This window comes from Orbicella faveolata, unplaced genomic scaffold (assembly GCF_042242905.1).
Source record: "Orbicella faveolata isolate gen_17 unplaced genomic scaffold, um_ofav_v1 contig_3, whole genome shotgun sequence".
NCBI lineage: Eukaryota > Metazoa > Cnidaria > Anthozoa > Scleractinia > Merulinidae > Orbicella > Orbicella faveolata.
In genome coordinates, this window is record NW_028301558.1 from 21,322,501 (window position 1) to 21,337,323 (window position 14,823).

The 14,823-nt window shown below is 39.2% G+C and overlaps 2 protein-coding genes across 2 annotated transcripts; both read right to left on the minus strand.

Moving 5' to 3' along the window:
* Nucleotides 1-923: 923 nt before the first annotated feature.
* LOC149106848 (uncharacterized) lies at nucleotides 924-12,915 on the minus strand. The gene is made up of 2 exons (XM_089298066.1): nucleotides 12,517-12,915; nucleotides 924-2,041 (listed from the first exon to the last, which is right to left on the minus strand). The coding sequence occupies exon 2, from the start codon at nucleotides 1,935-1,937 to the stop codon at nucleotides 1,509-1,511; it is 429 nt and encodes a 142-aa protein (XP_089154192.1). The 5' UTR covers nucleotides 1,938-2,041; nucleotides 12,517-12,915; the 3' UTR covers nucleotides 924-1,508.
* LOC110054861 (uncharacterized) lies at nucleotides 9,320-10,699 on the minus strand. Its single transcript, XM_020761230.2, has one exon. It carries the CDS (start codon nucleotides 10,468-10,470, stop codon nucleotides 10,033-10,035), a length of 438 nt encoding a protein of 145 aa, XP_020616889.2. The 5' UTR covers nucleotides 10,471-10,699; the 3' UTR covers nucleotides 9,320-10,032.
* Nucleotides 12,916-14,823: the final 1,908 nt, after the last annotated feature.

Below are 14,823 nucleotides of genomic sequence, written 5' to 3' on the forward strand. Positions count from 1 at the left end.
AAGCCATAAGTTAAACGGACATTCAGTTCTAGGTCAAGTCAGGGACTAGACATTAGATCCGGAAAATCAGAGTACATAGATTATAAATTGATCAAAGCCGGTATAAGCTCCTTATCTGAGCTGCATCGATTCGCCCCATCCACTCTGTACAATAGAATTATCATCCCAGCTCCGTGCGAAGGCAAAACCCTTTTCGTGGTTAACTTAGTATCATTTGCATTGCAATGTAATCTAATGTGGCCGCGAGGAGATTTTGGTTGAAAACAACAAAATTTCTTGAAATTGCCTAACATACATGTTGCATTATATTGTAATTCTAACAAGTAAAGTTAACCGCAAAAGGGACTACGGGACCTCCAGTGTACAATCGGATTAGTAGACGGAAATTTTCTGAAAAACCGCACTTAACCTAAAGCGGCGAAGCAATATCGGAATACTTCAGGTGCAGAAAGCCGACTATACCTTACTTTTAACATTCAGCAACTTAGCTATTGCGGCTTGAAGTCTGTTTTCTGACGAAAACAGCAACTTAGACTTCAGAAACTTATTAATTGAATCCATTTTTTTGCGTCGTCGAGAAGAGAGTAGTCCCCAGAAATCGCTTAACGTGCCACCTGTGTTAAAAGGTGGTCTTCGTAGAGCATGCACTGCTAAATAGACAGGGAAATTTTATAAAACAAATTTAAGGCAGATGTTCTTATTACGTTACGCTAAACTGTTGTTCCCTCCGTTCGCGTCTCACCCAATAACTTATATCCCGATTGCAAGAAGTATATGCAAATATCAGGCGTTGCCTCGCCGCGAGCCGATTTAACATGTGTGGCCATTTTAATTTCCTCCCCTGTTTATTACAACACGTTGTGGTTTCGCTTTGACACCAGCGCAGAAAACCGAGAACAAACAAAACAACAAAACAACAGATATTTTCTTTCCATCTTAAAATCTCTGTTTTATATTTATTCAAACCAATTTATGTAAACGAAAATAGTCACTGCACCGCATGTATCTGTTGAAATTACAGAAAATTATAATTAGTTCGTTTAAAGGCAGATTTATTAACTGAAAGACAATATTGTAAATTAAACTAATGTAGTAGTCGAGAATCTAACTTGTTGCAGGACGAACATTTTACATATTTACACAGGAGCGTAGCCAAAGATTGCATTGTCACAAATTACGCAATGCCTCGCGGATACTTGTCGCCTCGTCTCTGATTCTTGGAAGAAAAGAATCAATAAAACTCTAGTTTGTTTCTTGGAACTGAACTGTTCATATTTTTGATCGACTGTTTATACACCCTCTCTGCCTCTTAAAGTCGTTAAGTTCGGCTATTTCTATTTGCGGAGTCCTTATTTTCACTCTTCGAAGGATTCTCAGTTACTGGCCAACAAACAGCAACATGCGTCATCGGGCCCGTTATGGGAGCGAATGAACATTTCAAACCCGTGCCGGTGTATGCAAGGGTTTAATTCATGTTATGTCTTCTTGTCCTCCAACTAAGCCCTTCCTCAAGAACTTCTCGAATGCCGTTTATGTCGGTGTCGACGGCGACCTTCATCTTTCTTTACCGGCATCCCACAATTCAGAGCTCGCTCTTCATGAATGGCGGCCAAATCTTTCTTGAGTTTGTTTACATTTTCCAGCTGTGCGTCAAACAGTTCGTTCTCCTTAATGTCCCCCAGACTAGGAACAAACCTAAACTTGGGGTACTTTCTCCGCTTTTTCTTTCGGTGGCGGTTTACTTTAGGACTGTACATCATGCTCAAATTGATGGACGCAAGATCGTCGTTAAATTCCCCAGCGGACTTTTGACCGTATTTGAAGTCAAAGTCAAAAATCTTAGCCACGTTTAGTTCCTTCATCGTCAGCGGTTTGTCATCATGTACAAGGCAACTGCAATGTTTGTCCTCTTCGGCGAATAATTCTGTTCTGCACATTCTTTAAGTGTTCAGTTTCTAGCTTTCAAACCAAGCTCCTTCCAGTTCAAATACTCCTGGACAACTGATGCAAGAAATCGATTAGGGCTCTTTTACAATCCAAGCTATAAAGAAACAATACAAAGGAGATTATTTTGAGACCTCACAGCAACGCCTAACCAATCAACGATTCTAACCCAATATAATGTCAGTCGAACTAACACGCAACAGAAGTATGCCACACAAATAAAATAACTTGAGATAACTAGCAAAGATTGTCTCTTTTAACAAAAAAGTCTTGAGTCGTACACAGTTTAATATACCACTGCATGAGAGTCTTTTCATAACGTAGAGTTAATTTGCAAGACACCAATACTTCCTTCGGTAAATTGACAAACACATCCCTGGAAACAATGTAGCCGGAAATCATCTGAATTGAGTAAGCTTATTTTTATTATATAGCTGTATTGGTCTAGAATGGTGTAATACACTTCAGTGAGAGGATTGTAATGTGAATTCTGCGCAACACAGTAACATCTATAAACTACTGGACCGTCTACTTCGTACTCGAGTCTCTAAGGGATGTACATAGTGCTCCAAAAAGACTTTCAGTCTCTGAAACCTTACAGAGAATGAAATATGTTACTGTGGCTCTGGTAATACCCAAGTCTCAGATCAGATTAATTATCAAATATCCGATTATCTTTAAACTGATCTTGCTCCCAATTTTAGCGGGTGATTCAAGAAGACTACATTGTAATAACAACTAGATCGCATGGTAATATAATTGATCTAATAATAGTAATTTTAAACTTTAGTATTTGGATCTCATCAGGATGTTTTGACTGTGTTTTGAAGAAACTATGTATTGGTATGCCAGCACTAGTTGTGGAAACCGCGTCCTAAAACAATAACATTGATTTTAAAATATTTTTATATAACTAATTGACAATCGAGGCGGCAAAAAAGTTGTCTCAGTGAACGATATCATTTGTGGACACATGCTAGCAGCATAAATGGTTTTAAAGATTAAAAGGAACCCCACGGGATTCTATTTTGAATTCATAGACAGAGTATAAAGACAGGCCGCGGACTGGGGATCCGAAAACAACACTTAAAAAAGATGCAGCCCTTGGCAGCTTGCGTAACCATGGACACGATCTCTGGCAATTCTTTAGTCTGTTGTCAAGCTAAGTAATACGACGAGAATTTTTAACGTTCGGTTTCGGATCTTGATGAAAATTTGGATAAAGAATATGAACTTCAGATAGGATCGACATACATATGGAACAAAACGAATCAAAGCATGCATGAAATGGCCGGTTTTTAACACTTCTCAAGTCAAAACTGCGAAAGGGCAAATATCAGTATTAAGTATTATTAAGGAGATACTGGTCTCAATATTAACAAAGCTTCTGTAGAGAGTCGCTGGCTGCGGCGAAGAAAACGTGCATTTGTCTTGGTGCAACGTGACGTGGAAAACAAGGAGAGTGAAAGACTGAAAGCGAATATCGTGCAGGCTACTAGGGTTGGTGAAATTATATGTGACATTAATCTAATTCCTCTATAATTGCTGGAAACCAAAATCCCTTTATTTGCAGTTATTAAGTTCGGCAACTGACTCGCCATGTTTCATTATCTAACTATATATCATAAAATGATTCGATCTAACACCCTCCTTTTAATCAGCACCCCCTCCCCCCCCCCCCCCCAACGCATTCTTCCTAATGGCTCACCTTACAATATGCATTCCTCTTTCCTCTTTGTTAATAAGTGTCCCTATTCCAATTTGGCCTCCCCTCCCTAAATACAAATAAACGCCCCCATTACGTAACCAGCTCTTTTTCATTTACAGTGACAACATGGTACTGAAGATTACCGTTCCGTATTTTATCAACTGCTCACATTGGATTTGAATTTGAAAATATTCTAGAGTGTTATTTCCAAATCGACCCATCCTTGATCATGACATGACTGGCGCGCTACTTTCAGTTCTTAAAATACAAGTGCCTTGAAGCGAATCATTAGGGCAACCTTACACGAACCAATAGTTATTGCTGGCAATTCTCAATGTTCAGTTTTATCTTTTTACCGTTTCACTTTGTACGATCGAAATCTATTGATATTTTTTGGTGGCTGTTAACATCTGGGTGTGACCATCAGCAAGACACAATTGCAACAGGCCGACTAACTCAGGGGCGGGCTGTGGGTGTGATTCAAAAGGAAAATTAGAAACCACATAAAAGATAAGACTTACATTCAAGTAGTAAGGAGTGCTTTGCAATATCCTTGGGGCATGGGAATTGAAGTGCAGTTGTTATCGATGCTGAGATCATATTGACAGCTGAAAAGCATCTTCATTTTGATACTACATGTAAAGTTTCATTTAAAGATCTCTAACTTGTGCAACCAAACATAGAGTCTCTTTTCAGATGAGACTATATTTTACTGAATTATTGCTTCAGTAATAAATGTTTGGTTTCCATAACAACTTACTACAGCAACCAGCACAGCAACGATATTTTGTTTGAACAAAGACACTTTTATTTAAACAATATCGTTGCCATGCAAAACCAAAAAAAGAAAAAAAAAAAAAAACTGATTTTCTGTTTGTCAAGCTTCCTTCGCGGTTTTCTTGAAGAGCAGCACAGTTAGTTGAGCCCGGGTTTATGAAAATCAGGCTTATTAAGTTAAAAATATAAATCAAGAAGCGTTCTATCACGGATGCCGTTCTTTCATTGGCTAAGCTACTCACTATCTATTCTTGTTGTAGATAGTAAGTAGCCTAGCATTGTGCGGTTATTAAGAAAATTGCGGCCGCTTATTTACGTTGACCAAGTGTCTGTGAAGAGGATTTAGAAAATGTCTTGAACGATTAGTAGCCGATTTAGACCAAAACAATCAGATTATACGCTCTTGATTCTCGAGCTCATAACCTTATTGGACAATTTAAATATCTTATTTTGTTGGGAGTAGCTTTAAATAACTCTCTCAAAAGTATTGATGTTCAGACGTTTTCGTCCTACACTAGAAGAACGCCCAAATTTAAACAAAGCCTTGACTGAGAACCTAACATTCCAACACTTACTTACATTTTTTTCAGCAGGAAGCACAGGGACCAGTCCGATTAACACTTTGGACCTCTGGTCGAGCTGTTAGGGGTAGAGCCCAAGCCACGCTTTTTAGCTGTGTTCTCGGGTACACTTTACGTACAGTACGCACCTCAGTGCAATGCATCTCTGCACTCAGGATAGGAATATAAATGGATACTGGAGAACTGTAAAAGGCCACGTGAGACTGAATTACTGGAGGAATGACCTGAGATGGGCTAAAATGCCATCTAGGAGGAGTATCAATTTAACAAATAATTTCCATCTTGCCGTGTGTCTGTTTAATAACATGCAGATCACATATGACGTGAAAATGTGGTAAGACCAAAATGAATTGGCACACGAACCTTTAGGCTAATGTTCTTACCACATTTTGTCGTATTTTGCGCGATCGGTTACTTAACAAACGCACGGCAATATGGAATCTACTTGTTTTATATAATACGGTAAAGAAAAATATAATGACGTCATCTATGCGTCTGTCCTGCAATAGATCATAACTAAAAAAAGGTCTGCAAACGAGCAAGTTGCCCATCAGGCCGACGCTTATCCCCGGTTTCTGTGGCATGAAGCGACTAGGAGTATTTCTACTCCCCCTGGGGGTGGGATGCTAGGCCATCGCAGGGTTACCCCCAGCATTAAATACAGGGTACCCATTTATGCACTGTAAGAGTCAATTGTCTTGCCCAAGAACATAACACAATGTCTCCGGCCAGGGCTCGCACCTCGATCCGGAGTCGAGCGCACTAACCATGAGGCGCGCCAAATAAGTAAGAACCAATCAAAATGCGAGAATAATTCAACATATAATAGTAACGCTTTTGGAAAAGTTCCGACAGTGTTTCACTTTGGCCCAAGGCATAATCTTTGCACTTTGAATTCATTTTTCCAACTTTGCTCATGTGTTTGAGTAAACAAAACACAAACCGCGGTGATAAACATGGAACCAAAACACATGTTAAACAAAGTTAATTTCCTTGACGTTTCGTATGTACAACATACATCTTCAGAAGTGACCGTTAACTAGATTACAATCGAAATTTAAACGCGAAGAAAAAGAAAAAGACTGGTATCTAATAATATGTAACAAGACTAATAACTATTAGTCTTGTTACATATTATTAGATACCAGTCTTTTTCTTTTTCTTCGCGTTTAAATTTCGGTTGCAATCTAGTTAACGGTCACTTCTGAAGATATATGTTGTACATACGAAACGTCAGGGAAATTAATTTTGTTTAACATGCGTTTTGGTTCCATGTTTATCACCGCGGTTTGTGTTTTGTTTCTTCTAAAGCTACGATGGCCAAGGAAAAAGAGTGTTTGAGTAAGGTAATCGAGTTCGACTGCATAAGAACAAAATCAATTATTACACTTCTCAATTTTTCCTCCACCCATACCCAAGATAGGGTTTTACGTTTCTACGAAGTCTCTATATTTTTTATTGTTTTGTTGTTCTGGTGGTGGGGGTTGTTGTTGTTTACAGGTAGTGCCATCTTAAGGTACGAGAAGGCATGCACTGAATAGAAAAATGAAGAAACTGATCGCTGGGTCCTGAACAACTCTAGGGTAAAGAATAAAGATTGATATTTTAGTAGAAGCATAGAAAAGAACCAGACCAAGCACAAACTTGTAAGGGAAGATTAACAATACAGCAAAAGTAGAACGGCTAAAGCATTAACACGATAACACTACAACCAGACTCCAAAGGAGAATAATGACATAGTAAGGAAACAAACACAATTTCATTAAAGCTTGCCCAGTGAGAGGGTCAATGGAGCAGAACATCACAGAGTGAAACATCTCGATGGCATTACAAGAAAAATCTCCGTGACACGGTCTTTATCGTCAAAACGCGAAAGCGAGATCAGGGGAGGGTGCCATGCAGTCTCTCTTCTGAAAATTCCTGGGTGATGGAAACCAAACACGAATGTGTAAGGTCTTGCGACCACGACCTACGCCACGTTAGAAAAACCTGGCAAGAGGTCGCTAGACGCGCACGCTATTGCTCTGGATGGCCCGGGAACTTCGTCAGTGGATACCCATGTTTGTACACGGCAAAGGGCCAAAAAAGTAAGAGATGGAACATGATACAAGTGGAACAAGTCAACGGGCAACAATCAGTTTTTTAATAATCCTTAAGATATCATGGTAAAAGGGCAGTGCAGCAAGGGTGCTAGAATTGAAAACATCATGCAAACATGCAATAATAGTGTGCAATAATATGAAAAAATAAAGAAAATTAAATTGTGGTATTTTTAGCAACGGGGTGTGGCAATTACAGGCTGCTCAGATTTTGTTGATAAATCTTACTGCACTGCACGCAAACACATAGCCTCAAAGACTTTGTTGACATTACATGTGTGTTCAATGGTCACGTCTCTAAATGTCTCATTTGAGATTGTGCCAAGTTTAAGCTACTTTGTTGACAAATAATGTGCGCATTAACATGATGGATCTGATAACGCTATTTTTAGAATAAAATGATCTTTCATACAGCAGTCAGTTAGTCTACGACCGTCTACATTAAGCTACATTTGTTGCATAACCGAACAAGGGCTTGTACTTTTATTCTTGTTGAAGCTAAGTAGGATACTTACAAGTCAGTTTCAATCAGAGAGCAATATTCTTTCACTGGCCGAAAGTATTTGAACTTCCGAGTGTAACATATATTAAACAAAGTTCACGAATAACTACTGCGTTTCCACTGTCCTATCAAAATGAAATATGAAAAGAAACGGATTTCTGATCAATGAAGGGCTTAGTCAACGAAGTATGATCTGCGTAGTTCTTGTTTTTGCAGGCAAGAGAAGGCCACACAAACAACACACCACGCGAGGCTATTTACCCTGAAGCTCCCTCAATCATCTGAGAGCAAATATCGGCTCATTATTCTACTCTCTCAACGATAATTAGTTGATATAAAATTTTGAAAACAGGGGAATGACTGATAGGTGAAAACTGTGTTTACTGCAGCAAGTGAGGGTCAGCTACAGCACTTTGGAAGCTACAGTGTAGAATTACGAGGGATAAAAGTGTAAATAATCCAGGTGGACACGCCCATACAAAAACGACCTCTTGGAATTATAAACAAGAGGGAATGCAGATGAAGCAAATGTACTAAGTAATAAATACGATTGTAAGAAACAAGTATGAAACCAGGGATAGGAATACAAGGAGATTTGGCGATGTAAAGATCGGCTCCTTAGACTGTCCCTAAAAGAACTTCAAAATTGTTAGGAAAGTATTTCAAGTGAACCGTCTGTAATTACTAGAATATTGACAAGGCATTTGATCGGATTTCCGCTAAGGCAGCCATCCAGAAGACGCAAGCCATTTTTATCTTGATGAAAGCATGCAGTTTTCTCGGACTCTAGCCAGCCAGACTTAGAATTCTGAACACCGTCTGAATAAGTTCTTATTTGACGTGGACTGAATTAGGGAAAAATTTGAGAATACGAAAGTCTGACATAATAGGCTGATTAGCGAAGTAAACAATAGATGTTTTGCTCTCACATGGAATGTGATTTTTATAATTGAAATATTTTTATTTATAGCAACGTTTTTGGTCAACGTATCGTCATGATCGTTAATTCGATGATTCAAGCCTTTGTCAGCTTTAAATCGGTAAATCACTGAAAAACGTTTAGAATAAATGAAACGAAAAAGTGTGTTGATAGATCCCTAGTGTCTATGGTATAAGCTTCTTATCTGAGCAGCACCAATACCACCCTACGTCATGAAATGCAATAATGATTTATCCTAGTTATGAAAAGGCCATGAGCTGCACGCGATCACTAGATCTATTGCAATGAAGAAATCGGATTAGTTTTAGGAACAGTTCTGAAAAGGCGCACTTCACACTATGAATGAGCAATATTGGGATGCTACAGGTGTAAAAGCCGAAGGCTAAAGTGCTAAGTAACATCGCAGCGACTCGGTGAGGCATAGAGCCCACTATAACCTTGAAACCCAAAGACAGGTGACTCCTAAGTCGTGGAAGAGAAAGTTGCGGGAAAACACGCTGTGCGTTTTCTTTGTTGACAACATAGAGAAAACATAATTTGACTTAAAAAGGAAGAAAATTCCAAAAATGGTGTTTAACGGGCAGGGAATCGTATTCTATATTGGCTCAATCTTGGGGGCAATCAATAATCTGTCATCCAATTTTCATCACAAAAATGTACTTCAAAAGCGCTTTCCTTGCGTGTCACTTTCCTCCGCTCTTTACAAACACGATACGGTCTGGAATTGGCGCCAAGGAAATCGATCAAAAACGAGAAAAACAACCCAAGTTGCAATGTCGCATATTTATTCCAACCGCATACGTTTAACGTAAATATGAGAAATTTATAATGGACTGTTGCATTTAACTATCACTTTTACAGACAAGCGGCTAGTTTATAGGCATCACACTCAAATTCTGATAAACGTAATATCGCAACTGACTTGAAACAGAACTTTTCAAAACGCCCAGCTCTTAATAGGCGTGAACAGCTGGCTCTGTAATATATTTACAAAGTACTGAAGCGCGCCCTCAAGGGTTTCCTTGATGAACTCGATCAGTTCGGTCTCAGAGTAAATAGCGGGTCGACAAGTGAAATTCTATACTTTGATCTACAATTAAACAACTGTTGAGTTTTCATCAGGCGGTTGTTTCTTCTACCATTTCCACTAGGAGGTTTTTTGAAATAGTTACACTGATTCAAAAAATAGGTAGAAAGTTACATTCATTGAATACCCTTCAACTTAATTGGTTATTTCCCTGCCCGATAAATCATGGCAGCCATTCCATAAGTTCTCTTTTACTCTGCCTTGAAATCTTTCGAATTCTTTCAATTTGCCGAGTTTTGGCATGGTGTAGCAAGCTTCAGTTTAACGGTTGCTCGTTCCCTGGCCCCGGCGTGCCTCGCGGATTTCTTGGACGAGGTTGCGGGACTGATCCACGTTTTGCGCTCGTAAGTTGGGTTTGATTTATTAGAGACAAGATCGTCATCTTCTCTTTCGATTAAATTTTTCCTTTGAAACTTCTAGAGCGTCCTTTACGGCGATCTCGCCGCCGACCTTCATCCTTAACCACAGCCATCCCACGATTCAGAGCGCGCTCCTCGTGAACCGCGGCGAGATCTTTCTCCAGTTTCTTCAAATTTTCCGCCTGTGTTTCAAATAGTTCATTCTCCTTGATGTCCTCCAGACTAGGAACAAATCTAAACTTGGGGTACTTTCTCCGTTTTCTCCTCCTATGGCGGTTTTCCTTAGGGCTTTGCATCATGCTGAAATCGATAGCTGCTAGATCATCGTTATAATCCCAAGCGGATTTTTGGCCGTATTTAAAATTAAAATCGCAGCCTTTCACCGCGTCCATGTCCCTCATTGTGAGCGGTTGCTCATCGTATTGGAAAGTCACTAATGAATCTTCTTGAAATATGGTTCCTCTTTGACGCATGTTTTAAGCTCTCCTTCTCAAAACTCAGCAAACAAAAGATACTTCACTGTTGAACGGCTCTAACGCAACTGATTCAATAAAATGCGTCGGTTGCCTATTTACTCCAAACAGCGGAGAACCAATATCAAGGCGCTTTATTTCAAGACATTACAGCAACGCCCAGGTACTCGAAAATCGCAGCCACAATATCAATCAAGCTGAATACATTAAGCGAGCCTTACGCAACTCAGAGTTCCGGGGGGAGACATCTGGGGCTCAAACTCAAATGAAGCCTTTCACATCGTTACCATTTTAGATTGTCTGGTACTTTTCAGGGTATTAAGACGCAGAGAAAAAAGTGACCGGAGCCTTTTTTCATTTTCTATTTAAAATATGTGCCTTTCTTAATGACAATGTATTGCAGCTTTTCCTACAAAACGAGATTCTGAAGGATCTTAGGGACCCCTCTCTTGAAACGTTCCAACAATCGCCAACTTCCCCCTTCATCTTTAGAAAAGGGTCCTTCTGAGCGCTAGAGAAAACTGTTGGCGAAAGTACTTTGTAAACATGTATTGAAACAAAGAAAATAAAAATCTCCATGGAACAAAAGTGACAAGTACTATACGGAGTTTCCACGAAAGGCCAGTGGAATAATAAGAGATACATCACCCCTGTTTACGTTGATCAGGAAAACAAAGTGCTACAAATTTCTAGAATTCAACCCACGGAAAACATTAGAATTTTCTTTACCAGCCGACTTTAATATTGGTCACCAATGATGCAAGTGATTTGTAATTCAAATATCATGTCAACCAATGCTACCCATGTAAGATCATGTGAGGATTCTAAATTCTTTACTGACTGAAGCTTTCAGTCGAAATATTTTCCTGTATTTTCCGCATTTACTTGTTAATGCTGAGACTTATTTCTGTATTATGACAGCGCCATTTATGGATAACCAAATAACCGGAAAAAAATCCGGTTAACAATATCGCAGAATGTCACGAATTAACTGGCTGTTATTGCTCGTCGTACAAGTCCGGACGTACGACGAAGTACGATAAATTGACGAACTTCGTGTGTTCGGTTCCGAGCATTTAGTCGTTAATTATATTTGAATAATGTTCGTACTTTGCGTAACTAGAATGAAAACGAACTTCGTGTGTTCGGTTCCGAACATTTGGTCGTTAATTATATTTTTGATAATGTTCGTTTTTTACGTAACTAGGAAGTAAGCGAACATCCGATGCCATCATTGAATTGCCCGTTAAATCTAGATTCTGGCTTTTTTGATGAACGCGTGCGAAACAATTTTCTCACTGATTCATGTAATCATAACACCAAACGGACTGCGTGTAGTTAGATACTTGCAGGAAAACTGTATGAGTAAATTCACAACAGATTCTCAAGCGGATAGGAACGGAAATTTCTCCCTTTTAAGGACGGATTCGTTATATTTTGAGATCGTTATTCACGGGAAAAAATCCGTTCAACTTCTTTCAGAATGCAGTCCCGCAGGGTCTGAGAATTTTCTGATCCTTTTCCTAAGAATTTCGAACTCCTCCCTAACCCCAGTTTTTCACTTCCCGCGGCAGATGCTGTCGTTAGCTGTGTTCACGGTTCATACAAAACTGTGGGCAGGCACATGCCTACACAAACATGATGAAAGCTACGGACCTACATGTATGGGACTCTAACGTTTCATAGATATTCTAACTTTGAAACACGGTTAGTTAAATCATCGTTAAATATCGCCAGATCTCATCTAAGCAACGTGTTTTGATAAGACCTGAGAATATTGAACGGATCCTGTGCCAAATTTTAAAGATGATTTAATTGTTATGATCAAGAACACCTCTATAACGGGAGGAGTAATATAACTTATTTGATAACTCTTCTTCTAGATGGAATTTTTATTCGTACATCACAATATTTTGAACTGAATTAGGCGTAGCTGTGAACAGATCAGTTCGCGTATAGTGAACAGCACTGAATTCCGCTCCCGAGCTGTTTCTTTTCCTTATATAAGAGGCTGTGTAGAATCGAGATTATTTTTTTGCTACTCACCTGAATTTTTCCTTTACAGTTTGGATAATCGAAGCTTGTCCAAGTGAACTAGAGAGCCACGCACGCAAGAAAACATGTTGCCAAATACTGTTTCCATGGCACGAAAACAAGGAAACATTTACCACGGAAACCAAGCAATTTTTGAGAAAACAATAAAATATTTTAAGCTTTTAGGGAACAAATTCCCTTCCGCAACAACAGTGTCGTGGCAGCGTAAACGGGGAAATGTTGTGAAAAGATGTTCCTGCAGCAATGTGTTTTTGGGGAAGTTAGTTTCGTTATAAAATGTGCCCGTGATCTTCAATGATTTTAACGTTGGAATCTCTCTTACACATCACACATCTGCCACGAGGAAGAAAACTGCGTCCTTTCATTCTGATACGGCGTTAAAAAACATCCTGTGATCGTTTGCAGTCGGTATCTGTTTACTCAATGCCGCCCGCAAAACATATCCAAGCGATATTTAGAAAATCCAAGACATCACGCACAATACAAAGACATGTATTTAATTTAATTTAATTTTCCTTGTTTTACAAAAAGAAGTGAAAGACAAATGAACGAGGAAGCAGTCACACTGTTCTATTTCCAAGAACTGCCAAATTCGCCAGGTGTTTTTCTAGCTACTGGTACACGTTGTCACTCGTATACTGATTCTGTTGTAACAAACAAGGAAATAGACCGTGTGGGAAGGGGAGCCAATCAATGTCATCAAAGCATTTCCCGGCATGACGACGCAAATTATCCGCGTTACTAAACCAGATATCGTCTGAGAGGTAGTATCAGCATATAGGGATGATGGTTCAGCAGAACTTCCGCAAGCTATCTAAGGACGAAATTAGCTTCAAGTAGATTCAAGAACTGTGATATTACGACAACTCTACCTGAAGTGGTTCTTGAAAAAAAAGTTACTGACTGACAACCAGAAACAGTACATGTTTCCAGTGGACATGCGAAGATCTGAAGAGCTGCGATTCAGTGAAAACACGCATCAGTCGGAAAGACTAACTTGGCGAATTTGACAAATGATATTACATTATTATTAAAAAACAGTAGAATATCACCCCAGGCACAACCATACATACAATCACGTAGCAAAGTTTCAAGGTCTCGCTTTTGCTGAAGAACGAAACTCCGTAAAGTCCATTGAAACGTACAGCAGTTATTCAATATGGAGCATGCATAGCAGTTTTGCAGCAGGCTATTTATTTTACTGAAAGCTAAAGAGATAGAATGTGAATGAAAGGACAGCAAGACATCTGAACTGAATAGCAAGCAGAAGCGGAGAAAAATCGTCAGATAACAGAATTCAGAGCGAGTCAAATTTGACAACAGAATACCGCGCGCCGCAGAAATAAAGTGTTCAGAACGGGCCACACCATTTGTTTTGGGATATCATGCTTTAAAGATCCCAGTCGATTGGTTATATATATATTAAAAAAAACATTGGTAGGTGGCCAATTTTTACTCTGAAATATTGGTGTTTTATCTCAGTACTTTGCTTTTCTAAATTGTTGGCTCGGATTTGAACTAAAGTTTGTCTTAACTATAGGGTATTTTGAAAGGTATTTTGGTAATTCATTATATTCTCCCACCCCCCTGCCAATCGTCTAGCGAAGAACAGAAAAAAAAAACCCATTGATTTTTGAACCCTTGCCAGGTAAGGCGAACTTAGTACGCGGCGAAACAAAGTAACTTGAGGAGCAGAGAGAACAAAGATCAGTTTTCAAGGAGAGCCCGGATCTTCTCAACAGTTGCAGTGTTCTTGGAAGAGCGAAAGCGAGAAACGTCAGTTAAAAACAATGCCAATGTCTTGAAACACATACATATACACATAGCTGACAAATGAAACAAATAAAAAAAAAATTGGAAGATGCAACGATAGGACATCGTACACACATCGTTGTCGTGTAATCATGATCCGGTACGTAAGCGATGAAATCCCAGGGGTTTAATCCACGCAAACTTTTTGCCTTTTCAAAACAAATACTGTAAGATTATCTCCTCGGTCGGACCATGCAGTAGCATTATTAGTAAACAAGAAAAGTTAACGATATCTAATTTGAGCGATATTGTCTTCAGAGGGAAGAGCCTGACATCATGTAACTAAAACACTTAGGACACCAGTTAGCATCGTTGTACTCGGGTTACATCGCGAAATCGGTAATTTACTGTTCAAATTATGTTTCACTTAATAAAGGCAATGCTTGTCACTCATAAGAGAGATCAAAAGGCGTTGAAAGCGAGGTTAACATTCCAACTGTTTGCAGACAAAAATTTGTCTGTTGCTAGCCAAAGAGAACGGATTCT